The 24316-nt window shown below is 35.7% G+C and overlaps 1 protein-coding gene across 1 annotated transcript; it reads right to left on the bottom strand.

The window, feature by feature from the left end:
• Positions 1 to 1587: 1587 nt before the first annotated feature.
• On the bottom strand, positions 1588 to 24308 carry LOC149426060 (ubiquitin-conjugating enzyme E2 Q2). The gene is made up of 7 exons (XM_089643433.1): positions 23980 to 24308; positions 20685 to 20801; positions 15584 to 15684; positions 10765 to 11087; positions 5618 to 5809; positions 3868 to 4095; positions 1588 to 3192 (listed from the first exon to the last, which is right to left on the bottom strand). Exons 1-7 carry the CDS (start codon positions 24139 to 24141, stop codon positions 3161 to 3163), a joined length of 1155 nt encoding a protein of 384 aa, XP_089499559.1. The 5' UTR covers positions 24142 to 24308; the 3' UTR covers positions 1588 to 3160.
• Positions 24309 to 24316: the final 8 nt, after the last annotated feature.

Genomic DNA, 24316 nt, shown 5'->3' with positions numbered 1-24316 from the left:
AACGTTGAAATTTGATGAATTGTTCAAATTCTCCGAAACAACCCGTCCTTAACTTATACGACACTGATCAACGGGCACCGGTCCGTCACCCGTTGCCATAAATAAGAGCTCTTGAGATGATCAGGATATTATAATAATTACTCCGGTTCCAGATTAGCAGTTTTATTTTTGTAAGATATTTACAATGAATATCTAATTGGAGGCTCTTAAGTTATTCTGTTGCGGGAAGGAGCTCGTACTGAGCTGTTTGCCTGGAGATCAGCTGTTCTCATAATTATTCGGGTATGGCTGACATGTTGTCTCTGTCATGTGGTGTTACCACTGCCATCAAATGAGATATCTTATAACTAAATATCAATTACTTACGTTTACACACTAATGACATCTGTTGGAACGGTATCGAAACTATTTATCAACAGTACAATAATAAAATGCGTCCACTTAGCAAAAGCATTTCCGCAACACTAGTTTTACACAAGGAAATTAATTGCATGACCCTAGTGATGCCACAAAATTAAAACTAATATGGTTTTATAAAACTAACCAATTCACGATGAAACTATGTTTACAAAATTTGCACAACTAGTTTCGTAATGTAAATTTAGCTTCACTCTGTAAGTGCATAGTTATAATAATTAATATTATTTGTCAAATCACGCATTTGAAGTGAATGCCAAGTGGTTTAATAATGTGGCTGCTATTATTTGATGGTTATGCATATAAAATGCTGAAGCATTTTTTCAATATAATGTATTGAATTAGTGAAGTCATGTGTTTCAAAATGCAAACAGGGCTAAAAAGATTGTGTTTGCTACATTTCCTAACTGACCTGACTAGATGTAGAAATGTCGAGTCAGCCAGCTCTTTGGTAATAATTAATCATTAAAGATAATATTAGCAATGTTTGAAACAGAAAAATCTGGAAAAGATACTGTTGCATCTGGGAATTGAACCCACGACCATAGCCCTACTGGGGCTCTGGAACCCTTACGCGGCTGCTTTAATTTCCACATCCTTTTAGATTTGACTGCCTCCGCGGTCATGGGGTAAGGCTCTCAACTAGCAATCCTAAGGTTCAAATCTCAAGTAAGGGTTCAAATCTCAGCGTGCCCAAGTAAATTTTATATGATAAATTTGTGTTATTTCACAATTTATTAATTTAAAAATAATATATGGTATACATCTTCCAAAATTAATCAAATAAAATTTACTAGCGCATGCCGAGATTTGAACCTGCGACCTTCAGCGTTGCTAGTGGAGAGGCTTACCCGTCGACCGTGGAGGCTGTTGTATATATCTCTCTGGCTTTGGTTTTTTTTTATTTAATTTTATCTGCATCATAAATTATGACCATAATTTTAGTATGGGATGGGTTCATAGCTTACACCATTTATGTTATTGTAATAAAAAAACATAAAATTATTTTATTTTTCTATTAAAAAAATAAGTGTTTAAATGAAAAATAAAAATGTTAAAATCCAGATGGTAAATGTCGTAGCTGATTTGTCGAGTGGTGTACAGGTTAATACATATTACCAAACATGGTTAGGGTTATTTGTGGCATGGAAAACGAAGATGAAGTACAAATTTCTGTTTTAAAAACATTTATTGGAATCTCAGTTTCAAAACATCAACCAATCATTGAACTCGGACAACTCTCTTTTGAAATTGGTTCAGTTTACATAAAATAACATTTCAGAATACATAACAAAAATAATGCAAACACCCGGTTGAGTTTAATTTCAATAAATAATTATTACAAATCCTGTCTGAAGTTTCCTTTTCTGATAATTAATATTGTTAGCTGATCTCCGCCTTAAGTTTACTGTTACCTCGTACACTACGGGAAGTTAAATTATGCTTTTAGTCCATGTAATATTAAAGCCTACAATATAATCTTTTCGTCTGCAATTGGATTCCTCACCTCGGCAATGTAATGTTTCCACAATACAATAAATACTTGAGATCTGTGTCGCCCGGCCTACCTTGGGAGCGGAGGCAGAGAGAGCAATGCGGACAGAGTGAAGGATCGGTGTGCTAATGGTCAGTGGTCGGTAGTCACTAGTCACTAGTAAGTGGCTAACAAACTAAACCGTACACATGTCGTCAGAACTAAGAGACAACATTAAATCTAGGAAATAACTGACTTGTATTTCCTCCACAGCAGTACAGTTTGGCCCTCCTTACACAGGGATACACAAGTATCCGACATTGATGTTATGTATTCACGTCGCAAACAACTTATCGTGCACCGTCCCTACTCTTCGCTACTGAAATCACGAGACCCGCGTCGCCACCACCTTTCAAAACATCAAAACTAGCATTCCTCACTCACAACTGCTGTGTCCGTCACTTTTTGTTTCTAGCATTGATCTAAAGCGCACGCATTGTTACAAAATGTCTGACATAATATTCATTAATTGCTCCGCCAAGTTTAAAGTCTCAACCGGCTGGTCGTGGGAGATTGGCGTCACCGATGAAAAACATCGGCAACATGTGCCAAAGATATACGGCGGTAGTCCGGTAGTATTGGATACTTTCGTATCCCTGTGTAAGAAGGGCCGTACAGTAATATAACAAATCACAATAACATTTCCTTACCAAAGATAAATTTACATTATAAAAAAAAGATTTATTTACACAATTCTATCTAAGGACGTTCCCCGCTTATCTAACACGGCATAATTCTACATGTCCTTAACTCCTTCCTCCAATATAATCTATATAAAGTCTGCCAAGCCCGCTTGCTACCCTCTCCCGCTAGAGATCCTACAAGAGGGTGATTGACTGATTGATTGAGACAACATGAACTATTATATCACAGCTTCGTGGCAGCCACTCGGCACAAGCTTCTTCTGTACCGTGACCGCGTGTGAAGTCCATCCAATAACGTTTACTTTTCTTTCTTTACACAAGGCATTGTATTATTTTCAATAAGAAATGCTCAGAACTAAAGATATAATAATGTGTTCACAATACAGAGGTGCCTCCCTTGAACCTGGCTGGTTGGTTGCTGGCTGGGTTCAAGGGAGCGCACCCAAACAGTTTATTCCTAAACAAATACAATAATGATGACACATGGATAATAATACACAGTCCACTTTAACTGTTTAGTCTGTTCACTACCCTCGGCGAGCAAGGCGGGCCGCACAGGGCCGCTCTAGCCGTCCTCCTTCGGTGGCGTGAACCATCCTGAAACAAACAAACAAACACATTTAGTGGTTAGTCTCTTGGAAAAGTGGCAAACAGAGGAATCATTTATTTTATTTAGGCTATAAAAGATAGGGTTACGGATAAACCTAAATAGGTTCCTTGATATTTGAATATGTATTGAGAACATGTTTGGTTCCCCTTGTGTCAATTTTCCACAGTACCTACCTTTTCTAACCATCACTACTTAAGCTGGGTTCCCACCTCATCTATTCTATGATCATAGAATCTATGGAATAAATCAGTGAGAACAGATGAACCCGGCTTTAGTTTGAAACTATTTGAAAAATGGAATGAAAGAAAGTGAAAAATCCAGTTATTTTGTTTCGAGCAGGAAGGAAGAAAAAGATTGTCTTCGAAACTGGTTGGTGTTGTTTCTTATGTTTGGTTATCCTTTTCCTTGTTTGCATCTACTTTCATCCAATTTCATCAAACATCATTTTCATTAAATTTAGTATTTATAGTCCACTTTACAAATTCGTCTGAAGCTGTGTACCTAAATTGTACGCAGTTTTAGGATATAGAAGACAAATTGGATTTTGACTCTTGTTTAGTGGAACTGTACTGCCGTGGTAAGTAAAAACACAGTGTGTTTTAACTTACCATGGCAGTATAGCAAGAGAAGTAAAAGGTAGTAAGTAGATGTAAGTAAGTTACCGTTCTTCTCGTGAATCTGCACGAGCGACTTGAAGCTCTGCTGTGCGCGCGCTAGCGAGTACTGGCCCTGCGAAACGAGCTTGGTGGCGCCGAACTGTATGCGTGCCTTGCCCTTCACCAGCGTGGCGGCGATCTGCATGATGACCGCCTCCACCGTGTAGGCAGATGACCAGCCCTGCTTCGTCAGCAGCTCCATACAGATGGCTCCTCCCACCAACACGTACCCGCCTACACACAATAGACACACAGTTAGAACGGTGAGGGAATGAGTACAATGTGTTCTGTATTCTTACAATTGTAGTAATTTCATCAACAATAAATTGATGATTATCATCCCTCTGGAGGTTCGCGGTATGAGCATGAAACCGTATATTATATTTATAATAATATATTGAATATATATATATTTATAATAATATATGAATTTAATTTGTTTTAAATCCTGTCTTCTTATTATATAACTAGCTGTACAGCATGCATTGTTGTAGCTCAGTCTGTCTGTGCAGATAGACAAACAATAGCGGGTGTTGCTCTTACATCCAACAGAGCACTGTTTTTCTAAAAAAGCATGTTTGTCCAACAGATGGCGCTGTTTAAAAAAAAACCATGTTTTTACCTGTCACAGGTGACATCTATATAATATAGGTATATAAAAACAAGTGCGTATTTGAACGCAACGTTGTGTCAAAATTTCAAAGCAATCGGTGAATAACTTTTGGAGATTTAAGATTTTTAACATTTACATTTTTATTTATATAGATGGATAATATATAATGGTTTTTGTTTTATATAATTCTGCTCATTTATTATCACAAGGAAGAAATATATAATTAGTTGTATTTTTTGGTATAATGTAAAAAAATAAAATAAAATTCAACCGTTGATTTCTCAAAGATTCTGATTTAAACAATACGTACATACATTTCGAGTCTTCCTGAAAGAACTATTGTAGTTGTAATAATTTGAATGAATTGGTTAGATTTACAGTGATCTTAATATTATTTAAATTGATCTCCTGGAAATAATGAATTTTCAAGATGCACTAGTTTATGCAGAAGAGGTCAATTTGTTTATGAACTCAACCTTTAGCAACAACCCAATGATAATTACAAGTTAGTCACCACTTTACTACCAATGAGACTTCCAGAGTTGTTCTTTGTTTATTCAGCGAAAACAATCTATTTCACTCATTCCTCATTTATTCTTTAATAAATTTAAATAAGAAATTTCAACATTTTGTTTTGTTAACTCCTCAGGCTTCAGTTTTAGGAACAAACAGCTCTTAAGGTTTCATAGAAATCGTTGTCTCCCTTACCGTCATAGAAATATGAACTAAATGGCGTTAGAAAGAGAAAGCACCAAGCTTTATATTCAAATATAGAAATTGACCACAGAATAATTAAAATGTACACATCTATGAAACCAAAGGTTCCGGCTGCAATTTAAGAAAAAATTTATGAAACTTTGTGAATTTTTTATTATTTTTATATGAAATGACAAAAAATGAGGTGACAGTAATGTTTACGATACGTTTATGTAATAATTTTTAATCTTTAATCATCACTAATTTCAGTGTTTAGATGAGAATACGTAAGTGGGCCATTTAAAAAAAAAAATTATGCTTAATATCAAAAATTATATGTTTATTTCTAATAATTTCAATTTGAAAGAGTATTTTATCCCGTTTCAAAAAACCCTGGAGAAGGCATCCTAGATGTGATGGTTGTATGTAGTATGTATTGGTTGTTACCCGAGATGATAGGGTAGACGACACGCACAAAGGGCGGCTCGAAGGGATATGTCTCCTTGAACATGATGTTGAGCAGGATGGAGTCCTTGCCCTCCTTTTCCTTCAGCAGCATCAGGTCATTGTGCAGCGGGCTGTCGGGGTCAACGCACTTCAGCCGGATGTTCCACTCATAGATGGAGTCGTTCACCAGCTCTGCAACACACAAACAAGCACACATCTTCTATCAATACTTAGGTTCTTCTTCATATGCTGGAGGTCAAAGTGAGATGCCCAAGTTATTCAGCCAGTTGATGGCACCGGGAGTCACCTGATTCAGGAATGTAATAACAGAACAAAGAGTTATCGTGTTCTGAAGTTTTTAGTTGAAGTTATTTAGGCCCTATTTGTCCATCATCACAGCAAATGTGTCTGCGCTGGATGCAGTTTACCGAGGCCCACATCTTCCGAGAACTCTTAGAACGTCTCTTGCATATCGCTAGGATCGTCTAAAGAGCAAATTCAATAACATACTTATCAGGAAACCCTTCTTTGATCCAACACCGGACATAATATTAAAAATATACAAAACATCTGAATTTTTTCTCCTGGAATATGCTTTCCAAATACAGAGTCTATATTTTGCAAAAGATATAAGATCTAATAGAGAGAGAGTACGGAGACAATTTACAAACATATCATGAGCTACGGAAGACCGGCAATATAAAGATAGACTCAAGGAACTAAGATTACCAACGTTAAAAGAAAAAAGAGTAAAGGGTGATTTGATTGAGACTTTCAAAATTTTATCTGGAAATTATAGTTGCCTAAATCTCCATGGACACCCTTGCATCCAATCCTAGGAAACACTTCCTTGCAAATATAGAGTAGTGGAAGCATGGAACAAACTTTCACAACATGTAATCCATGCTATTCATATAAATCAGTTTAAATCTCGGTTAGATTCTTATTTGGAGAGAAGAAAGCATTAAATTATTTTATTTTATTTAAAACAACTCTAATTAGTGTTAAACTTATTGTGAAATCAGATATGAGTGTGTCAACAGAATGCTGCCTACTCATTAAATAATAATAATAGTTAAATATTGAATTTAAAACCTCTTTACAGGATGCGAAATGTAAAACCATCAGAGAATTTATTATTATATTATGTACCATGGGTGGTGTCAATTTACCCACAAGATATTTAATCAGAATCAAGCACATCCCAAGGAAGTACATGTTTAAAGCACACTGAAAATGCAAGTTCAACACAAATTTTCCAGACATAAATTTTAGGATAACAAATTATTATAAGCAATAATTAGTCGCCTGAAATATCAATAAAAATTGAAAATATCTCCCGAGTAAAAATAAATGTCGCCAACGGGAATTGAACGCGCACCTTCTGATGTCCGGTCAGGTGCTCTGAACCACTGAGCTACATCGGCTTATTTCCAACACGCCAAATAATTCAATATGTACTATTACTTCAATCTACAATTACTACTTATCATATTTTTTCACCTGTAAACAACTAACATTATTTTTGTAGGAAAGGCTTTGTTGGTGCTGAGTAAAAATAAATGTCGCCGATGGGAATTGAACCCGCACCTTCTTTGTGAAACCTTGTCTTATAAACATTAGTTTATCATTAAAAAAATAATTATATTTTAGGAACAACTTTTTCTTTTTAACTTATTTTGAAGGTTATACCCATTAATGTAATATTTCATTGATGAAGAGGACTAATAAATCTTAACGAAACATGAAACAGAACAACACACAGAAAAATAAAAAGTTAACAGTCACAATTAACTATTGCAACGGCATTTATGCAAATCTTCCTAAATGCGAAACTGATAAACTACAATCAGTGTTCAACGCCGCAGCAAGGCTTATCACCGGGGTACCCAAGTTTTCGCACATTTCGGAACACCTCCGAAATCTTCACTGGCTGAAGTGTCCTGAAAGGATCCAGTACAAGCTATGCTGGATGGTGTTTAAAGCTATCAACGAAATGGCGCCACCGTATATTACTGAGCTATGCATTCCGGAAAATACTGGTCTAAGGCAGTCAACTCTTAGATCAGCGACATCATCTGCAATTGGAAGGTTGAAAGAGCCTAAGCGAAATCCGAACACTAAGTTTGGTGATCGTGCATTCGGAGTATCCGGCCCCAAGGCTTGGAATAAACTTCCTATGGAATTGAGATGTATAACCAGCCCAACAGAATTTAGATCCAAACTAAAAACTCACTTTTTCAGACACTCATTTCCATAAATCCGTCATTCTATCCAAATATTTCTTTTTTTTTTCTTTTTTTTATACCGTAATTGTTACATTATCTAGCGATTCCGTTCATTCAATTTTGCTATTGACTTGCCTACCAGTGGACAATGGACAATATCAGCGGGAACATAACAAGTTAATCGGTTTAATTGTTGGCAGATGAATCATCTAAATGCGTTTAAGATTGGTGATTGATTGATTTTATTCATTAATTTAATTCATTTAACATATAATATATCCAGCTAACAATAAATCCACCCTAATATAATAGAACTTCCTTCTTCTTCTGGCGTTAGTAAGATTAAATTGTTAATTTTAATTTTAGTTGTAAGTTGCCAAATATGTAAATACTCGTGTATATGTCGTTAAGATAGTAGTTATAGGCCTTAGTCGTAAGTCACTAGATATAAGTCTTAGAGATAAGTCAGTAGTTCTAGTATTAAATATTTAAGAAATATATTTGTACAGCGCCCTTGAGGTGATTTCTCACGAAAACGGCGCTATATAAATTAGCCAAATATTATTATTATTATAACTATAATTTGAAATGTGAGATTGACAAATTATATTTAATGACAATTTATGTCCCAATGGTCAAGTTGGTTAACACACTTCGGCCGGAAAAGATAGTTTTACCCGTTCGGTCGATTGATGCTTAACGCCGGGAAGGGTAGTTCTACCTTTTGCGCCGGCCTCATTTCAATGGCAGAAAAGACAGAATTATTCAATGTTTTTATATCAATATTATATACCAATCTCTTTGTAAAACTATTTGTACATAATTATCGAATCATAATGCAAGTCTTCTTTTTATATTTATCTTCGTACCTTTCCTTTCAATCGGTATTTCAACAAAAGGATAGTACATCATTTGTTATTATAATAATTCAATTCCTGGAATGAGGGTTTTTATGACCGTGACACCTGATTCGAATCTCTATCTCTGTTCCGCCACACTCAACTCATATATGCAAGCGAGCGAGAGATGTCGGGCGTATTTAAAGAAAGCACGTATAGGCAAATACCGATAGGCCGACTGTAATAAACATATTACAAGGTTAATTGAGTTGCATTTCAAATAATATTCGATTTTCGTTTAGTACTTTTATAGCTTGGATATACTTTCCTACATATGAGTTCCTACGTAGAAATTTTCATTAAAATATTTTAATTATTTTCGAAGATATATGTAGTGATTTAAAACAAATTAAAGGAATTCACAGAGAAAGCGTAGCGCAGAGCAAAAAATACCCGCCTATTCTATACCTAGTTGTCACTGCTATCTTTTTATTTTTCTGTGTCTTGTACTGTTTCATGTTTTGTTTAGATTATAATATCAATAATAATAGTATTATCTTCTTCTTCAATGACATAAATTTTCGTCTGTTTCCTGTCACAACTGACTAAGTAATTATGATTTCCCAATGACAACAATGCAATTCACTAAGTGGCAGAACGATTATACCTGACAAGAGGAAGGTCACTGTCTACGCCTGATTTCGAAAAACTTTGGGGAAAGCCCGTGCAACGTCGGGGACTTCAACTAGTGATAGAATAAAGGATAACATAAACTAGAACTATGATAAATTGAACAAAAATGTAGTGCTAACTTAGAGCCTGAAAAGGGTTTTATGGAGTTCATGTTTAGTTAAAAAAAACACCAATTCTCAGCTCGTTTCAGCTTGTCATCAAATTGTGCAAATGATGAGTATAATAACAAGACTGTTTAAAATAAATATCCACTGGGTACTTTTTCCACTGATCTTCTATAATGTTTCTACTTCACGTCGCCACTGATCACATATGCGCTCTCTCTCCTCTGTTACCGTGCTGCTAGAACGAGACGTAGTGCGTAGCACGTGACTCGCTAGGCTGTACCCAGCTACTAAGTAGCGAAGTGTGATGGAATGTCTTTTATTTGTTTGTTTTTAATTGAAAAAATATTATTATGCCATTATTTATTGGACAATTTGTATAGCGCCGCTTTTGTGAGATACACCTCAGGGGCGCTTTACAGTTAATGCAGGTATTACAAAAAATAAAAATATTACAAAAATAAAGTTCTGCAATATTACAAATATATAATGCAATATTACAAATATATAAAGAAACTGTAGTAAAAAAACTTAAATTTAACTCATCCTTAAGGCATAATTCTAACATCCAAATTCCTCTATTTTCAACACAACAAATGCACAATAACTACATTTACAAAGGCATAAGATATTTTAATAGTCTTCCCGAAGAAGTGAAAAAAATACCAGATTTTATTTTATTCAAAAAGAAGGTCAAATTTATCTTTAAAAAAAATTAATATCACCTATCAAATGTTATAACTTCAATTCATGTTACAACCAAAATTAACGTCACAATCCTCTTTTAAGTTTATATTTATTGTACTGTAATAATGTTAATTACTGATATAAACATGAAATAATTGTCAAATAACTCCTACGCCAAGCTCAAGAGCTAGCACTCTTCATTGGAGTAGAAATTCAACAACATATGTTTTACACTATTACTTATTATTACCTAATTTTATATACAATGTAACAATGTTATAAGTTAAACAATAAAAAAAAAAAATAAAAAAAAAAGTGAAATTAAGTTAAGTAAAACGAAGTATAGGAACAGGTGACACGAAGATAGAAGATGGAGACTCTGACATCTACATTCTTACTGAAAATATGCTCAGGAATAGTTGGTTAAAATCCTTCAGATATGTGCTGTTACACCCTGTATTTCAGATAAACATTGTTACGACTGAAATGGGCATGTAACGTAGTTTGCCGATGTGGTAAACATTGTTACGACTGAAATGGGCATGTAACGTAGTTTGCCGATGTGGGCCTAAATATTGGTTGGTGGTATGCGTTACCTATGAGGTACATGTTGGTCTTGAAGGAGTCGGAGCGGTAGATGTCCCTGAGCTCCTTCATGAGACGGTCGGTAGCCTGCACGGACCCCGCCACAGAGCCAGCCAGGTAGTCCTGCCGCTGGGACTGTCGCAGGCGCTCCAGCGTGGCCAAGTGCTCCACCTCCATCTCCTCCTTCTTGGGCGGGCGCGGAACTTCCTCCATCTCCAGCGGCAGGTCCTCGTCTCCGTCCGTGTCCGACTCTCCGCCCATCTCCTCTTCTTCTTCCGTTCCTGACTCTCCCGCCCCGCCGTCTCCATTGCTGTTTTCCCGTTCTTTTGAATACCTACACAACGTCATTACTTATTTATTCAATACAGACACTGAGATATAATAATATATATGACAACCTAAAATTGTAAAAGGTAGTATAGACAGGCCTGATTTACTTAAACTCGCATTGAGTTTCTTTTACCTACGAGAGCTACTCGTTCCAAAATCCTGTTTAAGTGTAACAATACCAGGAGTGAGCTTTTAAAACACTCACTTGCACCTAGATTACATGAAGTTAGTAATAGACACGCAGATGTGGCGGATCTATTTAACTGCATGGAAGGTAGGTACAAGAAGGCTATAAAATCAACTTTAATTTAACCTACGTATGTCTTTTATTTATTAAGACATACACAGTACAGTAAGAAACAGTTAAGGATATTTTTCGTTATTACATAGTTGTAATAACTATTACGTATATCCAGTGCTTTTTTTTCCATTTAACGCGGTGGAACGGCGTTCCGGCACCTTTTTTCACGGTTTTATTTAAAAATTAATTAAACGAAAAAATATTTGCGCTTAAGTAATTACAATAATAATTCGTTAAAATGATAATAGTGAAGTAACCGTATAGTTTAAATAGCAAACCTGCGTATGTAACTAGCTTCATACGTATGTCTTTGCGTATTATGATTTTGACAGTTTGACGCATTTATTTATGGTTTGACGTTTATCGCATGGCGGCATCTGCGTATATTTTTATTTACGTTTGTTTAGTCAGTTTGTGTTACGATTACGTGTTGTTTTATATATTATTTAGTGCAACTCCAAGTTTAAATATGAAAAAAATTTCCTGTTACTTCTCAACCACCGGCAGCGGCGCCGATTCCGTAAATAAAAAGCTCAAAACAGTAACAGAAACGATGACAGAAGATATGGAAATATCGGTACATGTAGATGTTCCTGAATCATCTCGAGCTGATCTCGGGGATCAAGGTCGAACTCAAAACGATTGGCCAGACTGCTGGTCATTAGATCAAAAAAACGATTTTTGCTCAAAAAACGAATGGTTGAACGTACACAAAATGAAACTTGGCTGCACAATTTGCAGAAACGTTGGAACTCTTGGAACTGAAACGACAATGGGAATGAAAATATCCAAAGAATGGGCCAATAATGAAATTACGTATTCTGGGAAAGAGAGGAAGCTACAATTGGGGTCACTTCGAAAAAAAAATTTCGATCACAGAGGATCTATTGCACACAAAGCAGCGTTAAAAATCATTTCTGAAGCCAAAAATAAGCGGATTGAAAATACTTTTTTAAAATCGTTATCTCGCGAAAAAGTAATAACAGCAAACATTTTTCGAACTGCATATAAAGTAGCTAAGGAAAATCAATCATTCAATATGTTTGAAAGTGAAATTAATCTCCAAGAACTAAATGGGATCGAAATGGGTCATATTCTCCATTCCACTAACGCATGTATCAACATTGTAAATCATATATGTGATGAAATGAGAAAAAATGTTTTCAAAGAAATTGTTCAGTCGAAAAATATAATTTCTTTGATAATTGATGAGTCTACCACCATAAGCCAAAAAACCACCCTCATTGTGTATGTTCGATGCTGTGTCGAAAGTGTTGGAATGAATTCACCAATTAATTTGTTTTTGGATTTGATTGAACTTAAAGACGTAACGGCAAAAGGAATATTTGAATCATTACTCCAATCTCTTGATTTATATGGGATGACAGAAGAATATTTAAAAAAATATTTAGTTTCGGTTGCATGCGACGGCGCTGCTGTGATGTTAGGTTCTAAAAATGGAGTGAAAAAATTGCTGACAGAAAAATTTCCTTCAATTATAGTTTGGCATTGTGCTAATCACAGGTTAGAATTATCAGTAAGTGATGTTGTAAAGAAAATTTCAGGGATCAATAGATTCAAATCATTTATTGATAAACTTTATGTTTTATACCATGCGTCGCCGAAAAATAATAGAGAGTTGCATTTATGTGCAGAATCACTAGGCGTTGAGGTACTGAAAATCGGAAGAGTTTTAAGTACCCGTTGGGTGGCATCTAGTTTTCGTTCAGTTTCGGCTGTGTGGAATAATTATGAATCCCTTGTGCGTCATTTTGAAGAAGCGATGAATGACCCTACAAGAGATAAAAATGACAAGTGTACTTACAGTGGCTTAAAGAACAAAATAACATCAACAGCATTTTTATTGGATCTAGCATTGATGTGCGACGCTCTCCAAGAATTGTCGGAACTTAGTTTGGATCTACAAAATCGCAATGTGAACCTTTACATTGCAAATCGAAAAATAAATGAACTCGTTCAAGTTTTTGAAGAAAGAAAACAGAATTTTGGACCCTATTATAAATGTGCTGCAGCTGCTATAAGCAATCTGCATTTTCGTGGAGTTTTACTTCACGAAAAAGTTTCTAAAAATGATCCTCCTATTGATCCGAAAATATTTTATTCCACGTTGAAAACGTCGATTGAAAAAAGGCTGCTAGATAATAAAGATGTCGAGTTTGCACTTTGGGCTCGCGTACTTGACCAAAAATATTGGCCTGAAGACATTGATAATCGGTTGACATTTGGAGAGATGGAAATTAGAAACATTTCGATCAGGCTACAACTAGATGAACGAGAAATGATTCGTGGATTTCGCGAATACATTCTCGAAAAGACATATTCTGAAAAACTCTTGCGTTTGGTATATGCTCTGAATTCTATTCCCATTTCTTCAAGTGAATGTGAACGGGGGTTTTCGCAAATGAATCTTATTATTACCCCAACAAGAGCTTCGTTAAACACTAAAACAGTTTCGGCACTCTTGTTCATCAAACTCGTGGGACCACCCTTGACACTTTTCGATCCTTCAAAATATGTTGATAGGTGGTTACTTAAAGGAAGACATTCGGCCTTAGACTCTAACACTAAGAAAAGGAATCGAGATGATGTATCAGACGAGAATTGGAAAAAACTTTGGAAATCACTCTAAACTTTTATTCAAGTTCATAAATAAATACATTACATATGTATTTACAATTATATTTTAAATTTAGTATTATTTGTAAAATATATTTCAAATATAATGTATGTATTTTATTGTTTCTGTAGCTTAGTCTTCACTAAAATAAAAAAATAAATATCGTAAAAATCAACCTTTTTTTGTTCGCTTCGTGGCATAGCTCCTTTAAATTTCATTTAAGTGACATTTGAATATAATTTTATTTAGTAAAAAGATTGACATGAAGTGAGTTCCGGCACCTTTTTTTTTTAAAAAAAAGCCCTGCGTATATCCATAAAATATCATTAATTAATTTCGCCTGAGATTGTTATAAAAGGAAGAAAGCGTGTGGAGAGAAAAAAATAAATTGAAATCAAGAATTATAATATGCTCACGAATTGTAATTGTCTTGCTTGTATGTACTTGTATGTCTTACTTTTAAATCCTTCAAGAGCTTATATTCATTTTATACTTTCTGATCACATTCTACAATCTAATGTCACATTTAATTGTTATTTAAAAAAAAATTTAACAGTGACATGCGACTATTGCTTATGGTACCAATGACATTAAATAAACCTCCACACAAATATCTAAACCCAAACCTTTTGAAATTCTACAAAGTTATAAAAATATGCATGGAAACATCTTTATAAAATATCTTACAAGAACATCCCTATCTGCAGTGTAAAGACGGGGGAACTATATCGCCACGCGGTTAGGTAGGGGCTCAGTGAAGGGATTTATTAATGCAGGTCCTGAAGAGACCCGGATTATACTAAAGAGTATAAACAGATGCCTGTAGATCGTTCCACATGCAAGCTGACTTACACATAAACGACCCAGTCTCATGAAGCCAAATCAACTGTGCTTCAATTCCGCTGGTGTCTGTTAAGTTTTGCATACATGCACCAGTTGAAATATCTGTAGAACAGATTCTGTAGCATGCCTACATCGCGTCTGTGCCTTAGAGATGGCAATCAGTCTTTTAACAACGGACCGTCAATCAGACAAACTGTCCTCCTTTACACAGAATCAAATATGTTCATCAGGTATTTTGGGGCTCGAACCCAGAAGTGGCTTCCGAATTCAATCTGCTAGACCTATACACGACGCCCAGTTTCTTGGAAGCCAGATTTATGGAACTCCGATACTCGAGCCAGTCTGATTTTCTTTTTGTGGATACAACAAAAATATCTGCCTACGTATCTTCATAGAATGTCATTTAAATTAATACCTTTTATGAAAAGAAAAAATGCAACGCTGTGTTAGTTTGTGAAAAGAGCTACTTTTGATGTTAATACAATAGTTGGAATTACCTGTGATACTGCCTTACTATATTGTTTTCTAAACTGTATTGATACTGCAATTGTTTCAAAGGCAAATATCATTATAACCTATTGCCATGTCAGTACTTACACATACATAAATATTTAGATTTATTGACCAACGGTGACGCTTCTTGTTCTTTTACAATTACAACAATTTCAGCATGTTTTTTACGAATTCATTTATGGTTATTAAAATGATTGATATTTACCTGTGCCTAACCAACATGTGCATGTGTATTTTGAGTCCGTCTAAATCTGGTGGTTCCGGTACTCCGTGCAGTTTGCATAGTTCTCTTAACAATATTCCAACCTAAAAACAATAACACATAATTTAATTAGGGCAACACTCCACCTGGCCAAGTACATACAGTCTGACAGATTTAACTTTGCAGCTTTTGGGGATACTAGTGCAGAATAGCGATGAGTCGTTCATGAAAGAGCTGCACAATTGAGCTCTTTTTGATGAGCCGTATTCACACGACTCATGGTAAACCGTACCACGGCTCAATTGAACGGTTACTCTTTTTATCAGGAAACATTTTAGATAGTTTCTCGTGTCTAGGATGAACGAAGTATGCATGAAGAATGAGTTAATGACGAATGTAAGTAAGTCTAAAGTAATGGTGTTTGAAATCGAGAGTACGAAAACAGTGTGCAATATAGTTGTGAATGAGGAATACTTGGAGCAGGTGGATGAGTTTGTGTATTTAGGAAGTATGTTCTAGAGAGATGGGAAGGCTGACAGATATTGAAAGATGGGTAAACGCAGGTAACTCCATTAATGGAGGACTGAATGCAGTTGGCAAAACCAAGTGAATCAGATACTTGAGTCGGGCCATGTCAAGAGTCAAAATAATAGAAGAGTATGTATGAATGAGAATGAGGCAAGGAGTGTGTGCCAAGACCGAGTTGTTTGACAGTCCTCTCTGCCTACCCCTGCGAGAAACGGCGTGTTGGTTAGTTAGTTAGACATTTAAAAAAAATAGCCGCATTAAAATTATCCAAGTATTATTGGTTATTACACTTTTTTTTTTTTTATAGTGAATACCTCACAAGAGTCCCAACTGCTCCCGTCTGGAGCCAGTGAGACTATGGCATCCCCAATTGGGGGATGTTGTGAGGCTGAAGGTAAGTGGGGAAGGGAAAGAGGAAGGTGGGGAAGTACCTGGCTATTCAGATCTAGTCACTAAACACGGCTAAAGCCATTTGGAGCAACGTTTCAATTCTAAATGGTGGTCTTACACCAGGGCGATACTGGTAGTATCTTCCACTCTGGAACGTGCCGCAAATATACTTTATATTATTTTAATTAATTAATTGTGAAATAACACAAATTAATCAAATAAAATTTATTTGCGCACGCCAGGTTCGAACCCGCGACCTTCGGAATGGCAGTCCAATGCGTTACCACTGGACTATGCCGGCCGTCAACACATACGTATACACACAGTTACGTGAATAGAGTCGACAGTTCAATGAATCATCGAAGTCCATACTGATAAAAGTTATAATAAAATGTAAATTTCGGTGAAAATTAATTTATTTTCTCTAATGGTTAACGTCTTGTGCTTTCCAATCACCCACCCGCCCCCATCACTTGGTGGTTTGGATTACTGTAGGTTATGATTATAGCAGGTTCGGATTGCAGAGACTCTAACTATTATCCGCTGGTTCAGATTACTGTAGGTTCTGATTATATGTAGCAGGTTCGGATTGCAGAGACTATACTGTGTTATAATGAAAACATTAATTGCAAACCAACAATATAAATAAACAAAAGGATATCAAGGATAAAATTAAGAAGATAAATGCAACACCAATCCGTTACGCCTATGGACCAGCAGGTTATTTCTAACTTTAAGAAACTCTCGACTACAACACTCTGTGAGCATTGTTTGGAGGTGACTGCCTTAAGATGATTGACAAGGCATGGGAAGGGGTTACCAAGAGGACCCTCGCTTCTGCTTGGAAGAAGCTTTGGTCAACAAACTTCCGACGCAATAAGAGAAATGCTGAAGGCATGGGAAACTGTTGCAGTACATTGAGAAGCATCACACTAATAAGGAGGTGGCTATGCGTTCTACAAATTTATTCAATGTTAATGCTGTCATATTTTCACAAAATTTTGAAGCGTCGGCAAAAAATATGTCTTTAGTAAAAAAGAATGAATTCGCAAATCGAAATCGCATTCAAGGTTGTTACGCTCCTTAACAATTTATAAGTATGTTATTTTATTTGAATAAACGTTAAAAATAAATTGTATTTTATTTTGGCATGGAAAGAATTATCGTATTTTACATTGACTTATAAAATATTTGGTCGCATCTAGGAATTGAGCCCAGGACCTCAGCCTTGCCGGGGCTTTGCTCGACCACTGAGCTAATTCGACCCTTATCCCCTTCGGTCATTTTTGACTGGATCATACGTTCATTTTCTTAACTCATACTTTTATTGGCTGCAAGATTGCAAGATTTAACCGAACTCGGTGTGATCTAGATAGTTTCTTGGCTAAATATATACATTTTTATTTTAATGTACGATATTTATTGACTTTTCAACAAGTCTGGGATGAATATCTATTTTTTTTAATAACTTAATGAGTAAAACCTCAAATTCATTCCAGAATCTAACTGTAATGTGAAACACTTGTTAAGCGAAACAATTTTTCCCATATAAATTAATGTAAAATACTATAATGCGTTTTAGTTAAAATTATTTGGGTTATTCAAATAAAATGACATACCTATAAATTTTTAAGGAGCATAACAACCTGGAATGCGATTTCGATTTGCAAAAAACAGTAAAAAAATCGAAATAACTAGTTCATTATTTATGACCTAGTATTAATTATTTTTTACGAGTGACATTTGTTTTTGCCGACGTTTGACAAAATTTGGTGAAAATGTAACAGCATTATCATTGAATAAATTTGTAGAATGCATAGTCACTTCCTTATTAGTGTGATTCTTCTCAAAGTACGATGCAACAGTTTCCCATGCCTTCAACATTTCTCTTATTGCGTTGGAAGATTATTATATTATTTCATAAAAAGATTACAATTTTGGTGATTTTCTCAACTACCATACTAGGCTCATGCCCGTATTATGATAGTCGTACATGATTTATGTAAGAATAACAAAATAATATTCTGTAGAACAAATAATAAAACATAAGGGAAAAGGAAATTGTTTTGATAGATTAAAAATTTTTAAAATACATATTATTGTAGAAACCATATTAGAAATAAACATAATGATAAAACGGATTGATAAAAATATATTTTAAAGAAAATAGAAATAAAAATATTAAAAGCAAGATTATACATGATTATTTTATATCATTATTTATTTTTATTTAAAATTTAATTAATAAGTAAGGTTAATCTTGCTACATACTTATCTAGAAATGTACCATTTACGGTCACATTGTCGCATTTGAATTTAGCGATATAAAAAAATAAATGTTTTGTATAAACAGTGTATTCTAAAGAAAGCTCGTCCCCTTTCAAATAGCCAATGTTGAACACAGATAGTAAAAAAGAGATATAGAATTAATTGACCTTAAATCTGTTGCGATCGGTTCGTTAGATAGTTTTCTAACCATGAATAGGCTAATCCTGTTATTCCGATCTGCTGAAGCTTTTTAAGCAGTAAGGGATGGGAGACAGTATCAAATGCTTTTGCTAGATCGAGAAAAACAGCAAGTGGTTTGCGACCAATGTCAAGATTATGAGAGACGAATTTGGTGAGAGCGGCTATTGCATCTGAAGTAATCCTGCCTTTTCGGAAGCCGTTTATCTCGTTGACTGTAGACTCCACAGGTACTGTTTCAAACCCCTCAAAATCACATTCGACAATGCTCTTTGGCCAAAGCTTCTTCCAAGCAGAATTGAGGGTCCTCTTGGTAACCCCTTCCCACGCCTTGTCAATCATCTTGACGCAGGTAACAATGTGAAAGTGATCTTTCCAAAACTCTCTGAGAGTGAGACTTGTCCCTTCAGTCACCAACAATGCTCGAAGAGTATTTTAGTGGAGAGTTTCTTAAAGTTAGAGATAACCTGCTGGTCCATAGGCTGGAGTAACGGAGTGGTGTTGCATCTATCTTCTTTATCTTCTATAATTTTATCCTATCTTCTTTAATTTTATCCTTGTTCTCGAAGAAAGTGCAAATCGTTGATGTAGACCAAGGCTGCCCAACCTTTTTAACAGTTGGGCGAAATTGACGATTTTGAATCACTGGTGGGCCACTGAATACCTGACGGTTCCTATTTCCATGGGGGGGGGGGGGTTGTTAGAGAATTTCTATAAAAACATAATTCCCCACGAAAAAAAATTCAAAATGAGTGCTCCCCACAAAATATTTGAAATCCATGGGGGGGGGGGGGGGTTGTTACGGAACTTCGCTGGGAAAAAATTCCGCGCACGCAAAAACATCATATGTGATTCCCCACAATAATTTTTGGAATTCCGTGGGGGGGGGGGGTGGCTGCAAGATTCCATTTGCAAAATATTATATCAAATACCGGTGTATTTTTGTTTAAAAAGTAAGTTCAGCAGGTTAGATTTTTCTCGTCGCTGATTCTCGTTCTGAGTAGCTTCACGCGGGCCACTTATAATTCGTTCGCGGGCCACATTGTGGCCCGCGGGCCTGGGGTTGGGCAGCCTTGATGTAGACCGATTGAATGTGCTCACTAGATCAGTCATGTTCACACCTCGTCTCGCTTTTCAATGATTTTACGTTTTATTTCTATAGTTACTTTTATTCTCCTATGGCTGTCTTTTTTTCATCTTTTCTTCATAGACATCTTTGCAAGGGTTATTAAACTGAATAAAGTTTTGAAAAATGTGTGATCACGTGCTAGCGGAACAAGTGCTAACCAGAGACTGACGCACTGGGACTTGCCCTTTCTTGTGCGAAATGTCGTTCGTTAAGGGAGCATTTTTCATCTGTTTTACTCACTACGCGAATTACTCATTATAGAAGGTGCTCGTTTTGAGAGATTCCACTGTAATTATTAATAAAGGTTTCCAAAAAAAAATTGTCATCACTGTATAGGAATAAACAAAGACTAGCAGAAAAACCTGCTGCAGCGGTTTGAAAACTTCAACAGTTCTTTTTGAAAATAACAGAGGGCGCCACTACTGTTTAAAATAATTCTAAACTGTACAGACATTATGATAATAATTGACAACCGGCATGACTGCCAACACACTACTGATTCGAGCATTGCAGATTACCTGCCATTAATACAACATCCAGCCGGTTAAGTACATCATATAGTTACGTATATGAAACAGAGTCAGCACTCACTTGGTTGATAATATGGTTATCTAATCCTTGTGTGTTGCTAAGGATCTGCACTGCATTGGTTACACTGGTCTCCTCACTCTCGGCAAACCACACTGGGGGAGTTGATGGGTATGTTTCCTGAAATAAATAATACAGTTACAATTTATTTTAAAATTAACTCCACTCAGGAGGTAGTAATCTGTGAGTCGGTGTGTTCAAGAGTGACGGACTTATTAAGTTACCAAACACAGCGAACCACTTGGGGTTCCTATGCCCACCTCACAAGTTTGTTATTTGGGGGTGGGATATGGGTACCGGGTTATTATAATGTACACAATACAGACGGTAGACATAAAGAAATAACAAAGAATAACTACCAACCGCCAAAATAACAGTGTACAAAAATAATATGAAAGAATAAAACAAAAAGTATGTAAAACAACAAACAAATAAAAAATAGTTAAATGTCTGGAATCTTGCCACTATAGTGGACTTTTTATATCATGGTCGATATATTCGCACAAGAAGCTGGGAGAAGGTTAAGATGCTTCATTGAAAAGGAATATGGAATGTTTCAGGGTTTCTTTGTAAACAGTGATGGATAACGATTTTGATTGTGGCCAAGAGGGAAGATTCTACACACTTATTTATAATTTTGAAAAGAAATTTGATGTAATTTTTATCACAGCGTTCATTTAATGTTGTAAGCATTGTGGACAATCTAACTGTATTTTATATTAGGTTGGTTTTTCAAATGCACACGGTAAGCAAACAACACACTGACATTTTATCAGGGAGCATATTGCCAATAAACAGGAAGAAACTTTGTGAAGCACTTGAAATTTTATTTATTTAACAATCTGTCTTGTGACAGGTGTTAAATCATATTCGTACACAGACAGTAGTGTGTATTATATTATTAACTAGCCGTACGCGTCAGTACCCGGCGTTGTTCGGAGACTTATGAATGGAACCTGTCAACTAGGTGCATTTTAAAAGTGGAAATACTATTATAGTATTATAATAAGTATTTCTTTCACTTGCTCGTGCCATGTCCTCTTCGGGCGTCCTCGACATGTTCAACCATTCACTTCCAAGTCATTCCTCACACCTCTTTATTTGTTCATCAAGTAAGCCTCATTTTATCACAAATAATTATTCGATTCTTGTCCTTCTACCATTCACTTTATGTAATATCATGAAATCCATGTTTTTACTATTGAAAAAGTACATCTCTAAATAGTAAAAAATAAAGTCACTATCCGCGTCTGTTTGTGCACTTAGTTCTTCTAAACTGCACAACGGATTTTGATGGGGTTTTCACTATCATTTAGAGAATTTCTTCCGGAAGGTTTACATATATGAAACACGCATATTATATTTATAGAAAGTAGAGAAAAGTCAATGTTTTATAATCAAGAAGTAAAAATATATTTTCAGGCACTACATTGCTAACGCTGGCTAAACCTCATGAGATATATGAAAATAATGTACTATGGAATTGTGCGATTGTGTAGGCCTACAGAAAAGTCCGCAATGATATATATCTATCTCCTAAGGATAACCCCCAGCAAAGCTGGGTACACGTCAGCTAGTTACACCATAACTATAATTCGACTCCATATCTCTTTCCAATGCAGAAACATGTTATAAGTCTTCGTCGGGCCTCTCTTACTTTTCAGCCATTCACTACTGTATACCGCATTGTTAACTAACTAACCAACCATCACGCCGTTTCACCGCAGGGGTAGGTAGAGACGACGGACCGCCAAACAACTCTGTCTTGGCACACACTCCTTGCCTCATTCACATTCATACATACTCTTCTATTATTCTGACTCTTGACATGGTCCGACTCAAGTATCTGATTCACTTGGTCGTGCCATGTCTTCCTCGGGCGTCCCCGACTTCTGCTACCATTCACATTTGCATCGTATATTCATCAGTATACCGCATTGTTACTTTAGAAAATCTACATTCTATAGTAATTCGACTCCGTATCTCATTCCCATGGAGAGATAATGCGTGAAATCTTCCTCAGGTGTCCCAGAGTTATCTTATACCATTAAAACCACTCTCTAAACACTCCTGGCACTAATAAGAACAAACTTTGAAATGTTCAGCTAAATCAGTCCAGTAGTTTTGAGTTTATAAGGGACAAACAAAGAAAAATCTTTATTTTATATGTAGATAACAATTACTATCATGACATAATATTTCCACTACCAAAAACGTAAAGGGAGATATTTACAGTTTTTTATAAAACATTTTACTGCTGTAATAACAATTTTTTTATTAAATTGGCTCGAGCTGTGACTAATCATTCAAGTCATCAAAATTAAATTTATAATTCTAGAAACATTATTTACTGGTTTTATTTTGCATTGTGTTTGATATTGTACTTTGAAATCAGTTCTTAGATCATATTTGCTAATATTTTTTAATTTTGTGTCAGGGAGTTTTTAGAAACTGCATGTTGTTTAGACCTTAAAAATAGGTAAGAATGCACTTTCATGGATTGAGGTATTAGAGTTATTAGGAGATATTGCACATTACACTTGACTGTAGAGAGATTCCGCACACCCACAACCTCGAGGTACATGGCAGGGAGGTTGTGTCCTCGAGGGAGCATATCCTGGCAGATCTGCCAAGGACATTGCACTGTATCCATATGTAGACAATGATTGAGCTTCCTTCACCACTGCCATAATATGATTAATATTGTTGTTTAACATGATAACAACAATAACAAAGGAAATCTATTTTAATATGTGCACTTTCTGCTGTGAACAATCATTGCACACTATTTTAGTCAGCCAGATGTAAATATTAAACATAAATACGTGCATATTCCCGATCAGCTGAACATATGCACGTCAGTATATGGAATATAATCAACAAAACTGAAACATTTAAATGCGTTCGTAAGGAACAACTGGAAATACGAAAAGTATTGAAAATTTTGGTCGATTAAAAAAACTCCCAACTTTCACATTATCAAAGGTACGCTCACGCACGAAAAACTCTAAATTAATCGTAATGACATGCTAATGTGATTAAATTAAAGAAATGCACGCAATCTACAATAATATTGAGTAATAAATACTTCCAACATTATGTGGGAATAAGGTTTTTTCAAGGAGCTTGTTATCGAAACGGGAATGCATTGTTTAGTAGGTTGTGTTGTCAATCTGAAACCAATAATAAATAACTGTCTTTGTCTGCATTTACGGAGGTTGTTGCTCTTATAATCGACGATAACACGAAAGGACATCGTACGAATCGTGTTAATATTAGAATTAACGCTAATACTTACTGTAATATTCGCGTGTATTTCATATTTTTTGCCGTTTTTGCCTACGAATCTACAACTGAGCTCATCGACACTGGCTGACATTATCTGAAACCTTTCATGATTTTTGGGGAAAACTTGCTCCAGAGTCTTTATTTCTAATTTTAAAGTATTCAGGCAAGCCATCGAGGTATGAAGGAACCACTATGATTTCCTGGCACCAGCGAACAAATATTTTTTTAGAAAATACACGACGCACTACTCCCATTCACTCCCAAGTAAGATGGCTGCGGACAAAAAAACGAGCGAAGACTCGGCACGACTCGTCGAACTCTCAGCGAACCACTCAGTGTGGCCTGAG

This window comes from Hesperophylax consimilis, chromosome 2, assembly GCF_061612785.1.
Source record: "Hesperophylax consimilis isolate HC1 chromosome 2, BYU_Hcon_1.0, whole genome shotgun sequence".
NCBI lineage: Eukaryota > Metazoa > Arthropoda > Insecta > Trichoptera > Limnephilidae > Hesperophylax > Hesperophylax consimilis.
The sequence above is the reverse complement of the archived record's forward strand: the minus strand, read 5'-3'. Positions and strand labels throughout refer to the sequence as shown.